General features: G+C 37.0%; 1 protein-coding gene across 1 annotated transcript; it reads right to left on the bottom strand.

Annotated features, from left to right (window-relative positions):
• Positions 1-5,486: 5,486 nt before the first annotated feature.
• Positions 5,487-11,699, bottom strand: GPR85 (G protein-coupled receptor 85). The gene is made up of 3 exons (XM_006910614.1): positions 11,411-11,699; positions 9,758-9,858; positions 5,487-8,668 (listed from the first exon to the last, which is right to left on the bottom strand). Exon 3 carries the CDS (start codon positions 8,496-8,498, stop codon positions 7,386-7,388), a length of 1,113 nt encoding a protein of 370 aa, XP_006910676.1. The 5' UTR covers positions 8,499-8,668; positions 9,758-9,858; positions 11,411-11,699; the 3' UTR covers positions 5,487-7,385.
• Positions 11,700-12,054: the final 355 nt, after the last annotated feature.

Genomic DNA, 12,054 nt, shown 5'->3' with positions numbered 1-12,054 from the left:
TCAGAATCTGTGGGTGGCTGGCTCTGAAAGGGCAAAAGGGAAAAGAAGAGCTTCCTATTCAGAGTAGCTCCTTGAGGAAAGCTCACCAGCCACCGCTTAATGATGTTGGAGGTGGTTTTCCCATTCATGTGGCTCCTGGCTAGCTTCTGGTGAAAGAGATTAGTATGAATTCCCTGTGAGAGTGTATTTTACAGTTTATTTACTTTCCAGTCTGTAGGTAACACTGAATTTTCTATACCTCATCTATTCTTGTATTCTGTGATCCATGAAATCTGTAAGATGCCACCACTAACGAATGAGCAAATGATTCCCATTCAAAAGTGCCTATTAAACTCCCTCCGAGGTGCCATGAGTTGGTCAATAGGTAAGTGGGTAAGTGACAAAGATACTAAAGAATAGGAGTTGTGAGCCTTTTTTTAGGAGGACTCTGAGCACCAGGACTGTACCCCTAACAGCTTTGTACCCCAACACTTTTGTACTTCAGAGAGGTAAGCAAACCACATTTCCACCTTTCTTTCCTCATGTAGTTCAAAAATTACAATTGGATGTAGCAGAATCTTAGCAACTTATTAACACTGACTTTGCTTTATATATGTTTATTTAAAAAAAAATGTAAAATCCCTGAAGTAACACAATTAAAATATTGTAATTAAAATAATCTCCATTTTACATAGAATATGATGAAACTGATTTAGTACTGCAGAATATGAGTTAAATCTAGGTAAAACTCCATATGGTATGAGTTGTGTAGCCTACTTTTAAAATTTGAATGATGTAATTTGAGCAATGTTCTTCTAAGAAACCACTTTGAAAGATCAGATGGATTCTCCTGATTCTGGGGTAATATGATACTACTATGTGAAAGCAGAGAGAGGTACTAGGCAAGCAGCTACTTACTATTCTCTGCTTCCTTTGGATTCTCAGTGGGAAAAGAGGGAGTATAGCAAAGTGGAATTGAAGTCTGAAGGCTAGAGCTCTGTTTCTGATTAGTCACTTCAGTTCCCATTCATCTCTAACTTCCTTCAGGTATTTTGTTAAGATGAACAGCAGCAGCAGCAGCAACAATAGTCAATATCTACTGAATGTTCACCCTGGGCCAGGTACTATACTAAGTGCTTTATATTCTGTTTTGCCTATTACTAACTTGTACAAGTTACTTAAATTCTCTGTGCTTCAGTTTCTTTATTTGTAAAGTATGAAAAATAATAGCATCTACTTATGATAATCAAATGAGTTAATATATGAAAAACATTTAAAACAGTCTTTGACACATAGTAAGTACTTAATGAATAACAGTTATTACTATCACATTTAATCATCAAAGCAAATCTTTAAAGGTAGTGGTTGCTACTACTTACTCGCCCATTTACAGATAAGCAAATGAACATTCAAAGAGTTGAAATAATTGTTCAAGATCATAAAGCTAGTAACAGACAGAATAAAGACTTAAACTTCCAAATCTTGTACTTTTTAACCTCTATGCCATGTTGGTCCTTCCCTTCCAATGTACCTAAGCCCCAGTCACACTATACTAACCTTCAATGATTAATGGATCTCTAGGTTGAACACAACTTGAGCTTTCAAATCTCTTTGACTTTTGCCCATTTTATTTCCTCTGAAATGGTTTTCCTAACCTTGTCAAGCAGTTGTAATTAAAATGATCTTTCAACACTGAATTCATTTGCCTCCGTTTCTATCTCATCTTCTTTCCCCCATCTTCAGAGTTATTTGCTTGTCTGTGTTTCTTTAACACTTATCTTATATATTTCTCTTACAGCACTTATCACATTGTCTCATAATTTGTGTCTCTGCAGCTAGATGGTGAACTAAGAGAAAGCCAGTGAAAAGTAACATTTATTTAAGAAGCTAGACTCTCTTCTAAGGGCTTCACAATGGTCACTGAGTCCTCTCAATGACCCCAGAAAGTATGTGCTATTAGCCCCTTTTTATTGATGAAGCATATAATGTGAAGTGACTTGCCCAAGATCATGCATGCAGTATGGTGACTAAGTAAAAATGGTCACTAAAAATGATCAAAAATTCTTTTTTTTTCCTGAAGAAAATGAACTTTCTTAACCTTTTTTTAATGGAGGAGAAAAAAAACTCTTTCATCCAGTCATATTTTTGTTTTCTTATGGAAAGAAACAACTAATTACCTAGTTCAAGCTATTATCAATTATCAATTCAGCTTAAGAATTTGTTTAATATTATAACTTTTTTATGATATAATAAATGACTTAACTTCTTCACTCCATGATCTTTAATATCCATATAAAGTTAAACGTTGTCTATTCAAAATTCATAAACAAGGATATGCATTACAGTGTCAATTTTAATATTTGTGTCAAGAATCTATTATTTTCCATACACACAGAGGAAAAAACGGAACTGTTTTACATCTCCAAGCCAAATTTAAAAACCTGTCTTACTGGGGATGTTGTCCCATAGCACCAGAAGGAGGTAGGTGGGCTGGCCGTGAATACCAGGTATGAATAATTCCAAACCCCAAACTACCTGTGGCTTGAGAACTTTTTCTATAATCACTCAAGGGGAAAAGCACATTCTCTTTGCCTTCCTCTCAGGCCTTTCCAGGCTCCAGCCCTTGTATTAACTGAGTCATCTGATGGGAGGAAAATTGGCTTTAAAATGATTTTAATTAAAAGGGCTTGATCAGCTAATGGATATCATTCCTGTGGCAAAAGGAAATGATATAAAAGCTCCATCACCATTTTAAAAACCAGGTCTTATTTATAGAATTATTTTATAAAATTAAAGTCTCTTAGTTTTAATGTATATTTTTTAGAGCCTGCTACATTGCAGTATAAGGCAAAAAAAAAAAAAAATAGCCAAATAAATATTTCTTCTATTGCTCCAGTTTGCAATATCCCTTTAACTTATTTGACTGTTTTGACTGATGACAAAAAATAATCCAGTCATTTACAAATCATATATTTGTTTCAACCACTATATCATTTTAATATGATATAAAAAAAAGTTTCTGAGAGAATTGGGGAAATCACAGGATACTAGCATGCCTCGAGTTGAGAACAACAACAAAAAATGTCAATAATAAAAAATTATCTTAGTAGACCCTGCAATTTCCATTCAAACATTTATAAGAGAATATTAACAAACATGAAAGTGAAGTATTTTGCTTAGAAATACAAACTCAAAAGATTCTGGAATTGTAAATAACCCACAATTCTAATAACCATCTAATTAATGTGTTTAGCTAGCGTTTGAAACATTACCATTTATCATTTTATCTTTTTTAAAATATGGAACTAATATAAGCTGGGTCTTTTTTGTTCAATAACAATATAGTCTATGATACTGGTAGAATAAAATAAAGAATGGAACAAAGTAAATTATCTAGTGGTGAATACACAGAAATGAAGTGTTTTGGTTCTGTTTGCAACTGTCCTACAGTAATCCCTGTTGCAACACAACTCACTATTACGTGGTTGAAAAGGAATATGTCCCTATAATTGTAAATATTTTAATTGTATTTGAAATAAAAGTAAATTTTGGAAGCCAAATGAACTTTTCAGCTGATAGGAGGTTAAGGAGTTTTGTTGTATATCTCCAATAAGGAGTAATAAAAATCTTGGAGAAGTGGCATGCTTTAATAAAAGACATGTACCCTCTTTCATAGGTTTCCTTGAGAGCCATGGGAGCCCTCCTGGGTGTGGGCATCTTGGTGCCTTCCTTTGATTGCACTTTACCCAGGCATTCTCATTTTAACTTGCAGGCAAGTATGAGAATGGAAGAAAAGACACCTCCAGGAACTGAAATATCTTGTGGAAGTAGACAGTCAAGATATGGGGGAACTTTAACACCCAGATTTCAGTGTATAGCATTTTGTGTATAGTATTAACAACATGGGAAGTTGGGGTTCTAAAGCACAATATGGTGATTGAGCTAAATGAAGTGTGAGCAGAATTGGGGGCTCCCTCTGAACTAAAGGAGTATGATATATAAAAGACCCCAAGGAACACTGAGTAAAGATAGGCAATAAGGCACTGAATAGAAAATGGAGAACAGTTCTAATAGTCCTAAATCATTACTACAACATATTGTTTGTCTTTCCCACTAGACTAAGAAATCACCATGAGACCATTCTACATTGTTTTCCATTGTGCTCCCAGCACCAAGCCCAGTGCCCAACACATATTGTTGAGCGAATGAATAAATGAATAAAATAATTCAGGTAGTAAATGAGTAAGTGAACATATTTATGTGTTAACAATGACAAATCAGTTAACCTCTATAAAAAAAATGCTGATGTTGAAACCCAACCAGTTAACATTCAAAAAAGATAACTCAGTCAATAGGTTGTCTTACAAATAATTTTTTTTTTAAAATCAAATCACTGTTTAATTTTGTTATTTAAATGCAGCCTCTGTGGGAAACTGGGCAAGTTACTCACCTCCTCTGCCTCCGTTAATATCTGCATAGGACTCCACAGTCACAGACTGAACTCCTAGCTCTAGCCAGGCACCTCACAAATAGATTCACTGTGCACTAAGGGAACCAGATAAGATAGTATAGACATATCAGTGCAAGCATATCACTACTATCAAGAAAAACAATTTAAAGACTGTTCAGCTCAGATGTAATTAGTCCAAGAGGGATACATTGTTATTGATAATGGGTCTTTCTCACAGGGAAGTTGTACTTTCCAGTGGAAATGTATTTTTATGAATTGAAGATTAGTAACATTTTCAAATTAAATTAATTACCAATTGTTTTTAAATATTGAATATTGGAATGAATGTCAAAGTAGATAATGCAAATTGGTCATTAAGACACTGAGGCAGAGTCTATTTTATGTGATTGCTATCATTACTTATTAACTTACAAATGGCATCGATTAACTGGGGATGTGTTCTTCTACTGCTTGCCCTTTGACTGAAATGCTAAGTTAGTCAAGTATGGGTTTAAAAGAAAGTCACTAAAGTTCAGCATTATTCACTGATCACTGGGGGTGATTACTTATCAAAACTGAAAGAATCTGGTATTCCAAATAGCGATGTGAAGTCAGGCAATCTCACTTGCCTATTGCTCTTGACTCCTCAACCCACTACTCTTAGTCCATGTCTGTTTTCTTTGATGTTGATAAAACCTAGTTTCTCGGTCCTCAAGATCATTGCTGAATTTTCTACTAATTGCTGGGGATATTTGAACCTCTAAGCAAAGTTCTCTATAAACATAATAATTATGTCTCTACTGTAATTTTTCTTGAGTTGAATATGTTATCAGAATATCTTTTGATAACATTTCCTTTATTGTGTATTGGACAATGATTTTAGTACCAACAAGGGGACTTTATTGCTAGATCAACTCACTGTTGTATATTAAACTTTGTCTCAGATCCAGTCAACTTTAGCGGAAAGTAAAAAAAAAAAAAGGTCAAATTGAGGTCCTTACTAAAGATCACAGCCTGAGTTGTCCTTGTATGAGCAAAACTGAATAGTTGCTTATATCATTGAGACATTTCAGTTATTTATTTTTTCTTATTGATATTTATATTGATATTTTCTTCACAGGTGTACTGTAGCAATAAAGAATTCTGTTCCATTAGATTCCTAAACTTATATTTCAAGTATAAACAAACAAAAACAATGAAAAACAAACAAAAACGATAACAACTTTTCTGGTTTTGTATTAATGTTATTGTAAACCATTTTTCTTATAAGTTAAATATTTAGAACCCCAAATTTCTACTCAGCCCAAATTAAAACGTGCCATTTATATTAAAATTCTGAACCAACCAAGCAGGTGTATATCTCTAAATATTATTGGCTTGTAAGAATAAACAGAAGGATCACTATGATAAGCTAAATAATGCTTTTACAGATAATATGACTTGTCAATTTATCAGCTTTATGCTCCCTATCATTCATGCATTTCCAGTTCTAGAATATAGTAAGCAACAACAACAACAAAAAAAGTCAAAATAAAGCTAGTCTTCCTAGCTTGTGCTTGCCTTCCAAATAAAATAAAATGTTAATTGCCAAAAAATGTAAAATTTATTCCAAGAGAAGTAACAGGCTATGCGGGTAAATTTTGGCAATGCAACTTTATATTGAAATTCACACATTTATATCTTAAAGAATGAGATTCACAGACTCTAATGTATTTCTAAAATATCAGAAATCATATTATAAGCTTTCACCAGTTAAATCTGAAATAATTTAAATGAGCAATGCACTGAATGTGCAGAAGTATAAAGAAGACTGTGCCTTCTGTAGAATAAGTGCTTCACAAATTGTGCAGGATGTCATACTAAGGCTGTGGTCTCCCCTTGACAGCTGACTTAAAATATAAACGGACAGCAACTGACTCCCTCTTAGAACACACTAGAATGGGTAGCACACCTCAGAAGAAATCTCGTTATTCCAATAACGTGCAACTTAATTTTCAAACCATGGGAGGAAAAAGAAAAAAGAGTATTAAATGATCATCTATGCACTTCCAGATGCATGACTATGACCAGCTACTCATTTGATTTCCCTTGACCATTTAATACTAAATAAGATCAAAGATACTAGATAACCCTTTAAGGCAACATGTGTTTATTCTGCATTATTAGAACTGCTCAGTTGTGACTGATTGGTACCATTAATGTTGCCTCCCAGACCAAGATCTAGCATTCGCAAAATAAAAATGAATTGGAAAAATATTATACCAAATCAACAAAAACCACATAGTACAGTTCAATCTTAGCAATTTCACTAGTAGGTAAGAAAAATGGTATTTAGAAATAGTAATATATTAATAAAAAAGTAAACTCTAATTGGAACCAACATACTGCTTTGGAATGCTCGCCTGAACTTACAAGGAAACTTTTTAAAAGTGTGATAATCCAATAATTCATGGCACATCTTTACTGGATTACAGTACTTTAAGTCCCCAAATATTTTTGTCTTTGCAAAACAACAATAGTATAAAATGTTTTAAAGTCTTCAAACTTCTAAAATTAGTTTTTATCAACACATTTACCTTATGTCAACTTAATTTATTAAGATGTCCAATACTAATTTTTTTTATGTTTTTTTTTCATAAGCAGTGATGTACACAGCATTTAGCACTGATACTTAGCACCTGCTAATTTCATCATCTAGTTTTCGACCACATAAAGAAACTTAGGGCAGTGGGTCAGTCCTTTCTTAATTACAAACCTTCACCATCAGTCAGCAGGATCACTCTGAGATTTAAAATAGGATTATAGGTGAACTATTCCAAAAATTGCAGAATCTTGCCCAAATCCTTATAACTGCTGATCCCATTCTTGATTTTCTTCTCAAGATATGGCTACGGGCCACAACTGCTTAGCAGAGAAAGTCAGTGTTTCAAAAGACTAAAGATTTACAGATGCTCCTTCATATAACACAGTAAGGTTCCCTTGGTAACCTAGATTTTCTGCAGTAAAGAAGGGTTGTGCTGAAACAGCGCCTCAGCTCCCTATTGGAGAAAATGCAGACAAAAGGATTGATTCCTGCTTGGGCGAAACTCATCCAGACAGCAGCTGTTAGAAATCCCCCTGGTACTATAGGCCCTCTTGCAAAAACTCTCCAATAACAGGCCACCAGGTAGGGGCCCCACAAGGTTAGGAAGAGAAAAGTCATTATATAGAACATTCTGCTGATTCTTTTTTCCATTTTGAACTCGTCTAAAACTAATAGCCTTCTTCTGCCTGTGGTGTTTGCATTTTGCCTGATGCCTAGCAAGGTGGGTGGTGTGGGACCCCTTCCAAATCCCGCTAGCCAATTGGCAGCTGCCTGGCCACTGGCTCCAGGGCCATGAAAAGTCCAGTTCTGGCTGACTGCTGCTACAAACTGGACTGGCTTCATTTTCCTTCGATCGTAGACAAAAAATAACAGCTTGAGGTAGACAAGCTGTGTGGCTAGGAGGATGAGAGCAAGGAGCAGCATAAATCCTAAGGAATCATTAGCCCTAAAGGAGCGGTGTTGGAAGGTACATTGATCTTCTTCCCTAATGAATGAGTAAGTGCCCACATCTAAAACTGGGGGAAATGCCATGGCCACAGACAGAGTCCATACCATGCAGATTACAGCCAGACAGGTCCAAAACGTTAGCCTCTTTGTATAGAAGCGGTGATGGGCGATAGCTAAGTATCTGGTGACACTGATGCAGAAGAGCATGAAAGCAGTGTGGAAACAGGACAAAACCCCCAGAAAGGCAATCACTTTGCAAGTCAGAGTCCCATAAGTCCAGGTAGAGCCATTTTTGACAGAGTTGAATACAAATGGAAAACAAATTGCAGATCTTAGGATATCTGAACAGCAGAGGTCCAACAAGAAGTAGTAAGGCGCTCTATGTAAGGTCTTATCTTTCACTAGCAAAATGGAGATCAGAAGGTTGCCTACCACGCTGACTCCTATTATAAAACCCAAGGAAGTCAGTTTCAGAAAGGCTGTTAGAGGAGAGAGATTCTGCAAAATGTTGTCAGCTGCATGGCTATAGTTCGCCATAGATGGATGGATGATAAAGATACAGCCTTAGTCAAGTCTCATGATCTAGACAGAAGAACAAGGAAAAGATAGATCCATACATTTTACTGAAAATGTAATCCACAAAGAGAACTGATCCGATCTGTAGTCATATTTCCTCTTTTCTTCCATTTGATTTGCCATCAGAATATCTGGAAAAAAAAAGAGCTATCAGTTCTTACTAAGCAATAATGTCAGGCAGTGTTAACATAAAGCTGTTCATTTATGGGGAAGTAAATAAAGTTTTAATTTTGAATATTATTTGCTTTAGTAAGTATTTTTGCTTAAGATTTTAGAGAATTGGCTTGCTTAGTTTTCTGAGCTAGATGAATTTAAAAATGTCCCTGTTTTGGAGAACATACATTTTATTGGGTACCTTTAGGACAGAAGGAATAAAATCTTCCACAATCATAAAATATGCCAATCCAAGAATTAATGACTACTGTAGCAATGGAATTGACAAAATTGATAATAGGAGGCAAGGAGGAGACTATGTACATTTACCTGAGGTCTATTGGTATGTCAGTATTTTATAGGCAACTTCTCTGCTAATACAGATCCAAAGAACCCTTGCAAAATAGTTATCTTTTAACTCGTGTCACTATTCATGCTGCATATTATAAGAAGAGTAATTCTTGATTCATCTTAAAGCATAAATTCAACATTAGACCTCAAAATTAATAGGAACTGGTCCCAGGATTTGATGTTTGTTTTTAATCTTTTCGTCTCCCCCTCAAATCCCAGCCCATTTTTGGCAAATCTTTTCTTTTTAAGCACATATGATTATTAAAACTGGTTAATGTAAATACTGACCAAGGAAACACACCCACATGAATAATGCTCTTCCATTTGTAACCTTGGCTGCCTGGACGCAAATGAATTTAACATGAACGTGTATTTCTTGGGCAATTAAGCCTTTATATTTACACAGATGATCTTCGTTGCAAATAACAAGTAGCTTCATTCTAAAACAAAATACACATTGTCTCCTAGGTACCTGGGAGCCACACCAGGTAAATCAGCTTTCTCTGTTATTCCCACGAAGCATCTTTCTCACCGCTAAGAATGTGCTGATGGTAGCCCAGGCAAAACTGCGTTCGATGATTTTAATTTCCCCACCGGTACATCCCTGGGTAAATACCGATCTCATCATGCAACATTATGAAACCTGAAATCCACCACCCCTGGATTTATAATGGGGGGTGGAGGAGAAGGAGGGGAGAGAGGCATGCATTACATACGCGAAGATGGGGCGAGAGATTGCTTCTGTTCCTGGTGATTCGCAGTCTGATTTCCTCAGTCTTGCAACGCTTTCCAAAAATGGAGCTGTGAATAAGCCCTACTGACGACGCATTGCCTGAATGTACTTCCATTATGCAGTTTATTGTTTAATTGTTTAAGAAAACCAAATACCACCTTAGGGAGGGCTCTTTCCCGGTGAACTGCAGTTTCATTAACACTGTGCGCCCTCCACCCCCAAACTTAACCGAGAGCCGAGAGTATGTCCTCCTACCTGTTGGTGTTGGATATCCCGACAGACTATAGCTTCTTCTTTCTATATATTGCTGCTTTTTTTTTTTTTTTTTTTTTTTTTTGCCTTAGTGCCTTGACTGAGCATCCAGGCAGGGCTCGGCGGCGCCTGCGCGCTAGAGCCTCCTTAAGCTCCAGCCGCGTCCTCCACTGTCGCAGCGGCACCGTCTCCCTCAGTAACGCAGGGGCGGCGGCGGCGGCTTGGGCCGCGGGGCGGCGGCGGCGTGGTAGGCGGGGGTGGGGGTGCGGCGAGAGCGGCTGCGTCCGCAAGGACAAGGGTGACGGTTGGGTCCTCTGTGGAGCCGGGTCCTCTGTGGAGCCAGCTCCACCGCCGACAGATTTCCAGGACTAGCAGAGTTTATTGAAACGCCGTCCTGTCGAACTGGCAAAATTAGAATTTTTGTCTCCTTGTGGCTGCTTCTGAACTTTTACTTCCCTGAATTTGAAGTTGGGGGCTGGAAAGGCTAGCTCAGGACCTCAGGCCTATCCTCCTATTTTAGGGCAGCGCACGGAGAAGACATCGGGCCAGGGATGCCTTCCCCCTCCTCAGCTTCCCTGAACCCTCTCCTTCCCCTAACACTTTCTTTTAGGGTGGTCCAAATCATCATGTTGTTGTTGTTGTTGTCCAAATCATCATCATGTTGTTGTCGTCGCCTTCTTCTTCTTCTTCCTCCTCCTCCTCCCCCCTTCTTCTTCCTTCTCCTTCTCCTTCTTCCTTCTTCTTTCTTCTTTCTTTTTCCTTCTTCCTCTTCTTCTTCTTCTCTCCTCCTCCTCCTCCTCCTCCTCCTCCCCCCTTCTTCTTCCTTCTCATTCTCCTTCTTCCTTCTTCTTTCTTCTTTCTTTTTCCTTCTTCCTCTTCTTCTTCTTCTTTTTTTTTTTTAAATAATTTCGCCAGCTGACTGTGTTGGCTGTTGGGTGAAGATAAAGAACATGAAGGAAGGAGGGAAGGGGAGGGAGGGGGAAGGGAGAGAGAGAGGAAGGAAGAAGGGAAGAAGCACAGTCAAGAAAAATATTGTCATTGGAGAAGAAGGGAAATAGGTTAGGGCAACCCTGTTTTTGTTAGTCATCTATTCTCGAATGCACGCAACTATGCGTTAAGGAGAAGCTAAGTCTGAGAACAACTGCAAAATTATTTAGATCCGTTCTACCTTAACGAATATGACTTAAGAATCTACAAACATTTTAAATAACTATTCCTTGCATACCACCTCACCAAACAACAGCCTTTCTTTTTCCTTCTTTCAAGTAAAGCTGACCAATAGATTGGTGATATCAAAGCAGTTGTGTGTGTGATTCCTCCTTGTCCCTCCCTTGTTATTCCGGAAGAAAAAATACTAGGAATACAACGAATTCACAAAACTTACACTAGTCCAAAAGGTCCGAGGATACCACAGCATACCACATAGCCTGACACCTGGGTGCTTAGGGATGCCTGTGGAATCATATATTTCCTTATTTTACCATTTTGGAAGAGTTTTGTTTGCGGGGGTGGTATAAGATTTTAACTCCCTATCTCCAAAAAATGAGCAGACGTGCTTTCATTAATTCCCAATGTAAAACATCTGCTTCTCCTCCGGCATGCTTATTGCTTTATAATAATCCGTTAATGAAACAGAAAAAATAAAGATCTTCTATACAGTAATAATTTGATCTCTACAGTAATAATTTGATCTTTATTTGGCAATAAAATACTTCATTGCTGGGTAGGAACTTAAAGAGAACTCAAGCCAATTAGAATACAGAAAATATGGGTTAATTTACATATCGTGTTTCTATTGGCCATACCAAGGTAAAGCTTAAAATGAATACTTCACTGTTATGATGTCAGAGCTATTACACAAAGCTCTTTGTTGGTAATACTGAAATGATGTTACATTTCCCTAATTTGTTTGGGATATCCTAAATTCATTAAAAAATATGATTTTTTAAAAAGAACTACATGTAAAGCACCTAACTCTGGCATTCCATTAACCTAGAAAAATTAATCCTACAGTAGTATAGGAGTAAC

This window comes from Pteropus alecto, unplaced genomic scaffold, assembly GCF_000325575.1.
Source record: "Pteropus alecto unplaced genomic scaffold, ASM32557v1 scaffold22, whole genome shotgun sequence".
Lineage (NCBI taxonomy): Eukaryota > Metazoa > Chordata > Mammalia > Chiroptera > Pteropodidae > Pteropus > Pteropus alecto.
This window is presented reverse-complemented; position numbering and strand designations above follow the sequence as displayed.

Coding starts and splice junctions, on each gene's coding strand:
- GPR85 (XM_006910614.1), bottom strand. CDS start 8,498: ATGGCGAACTATAGCCATGCAGCTGACAACATTTTGCAGAATCTCTCT.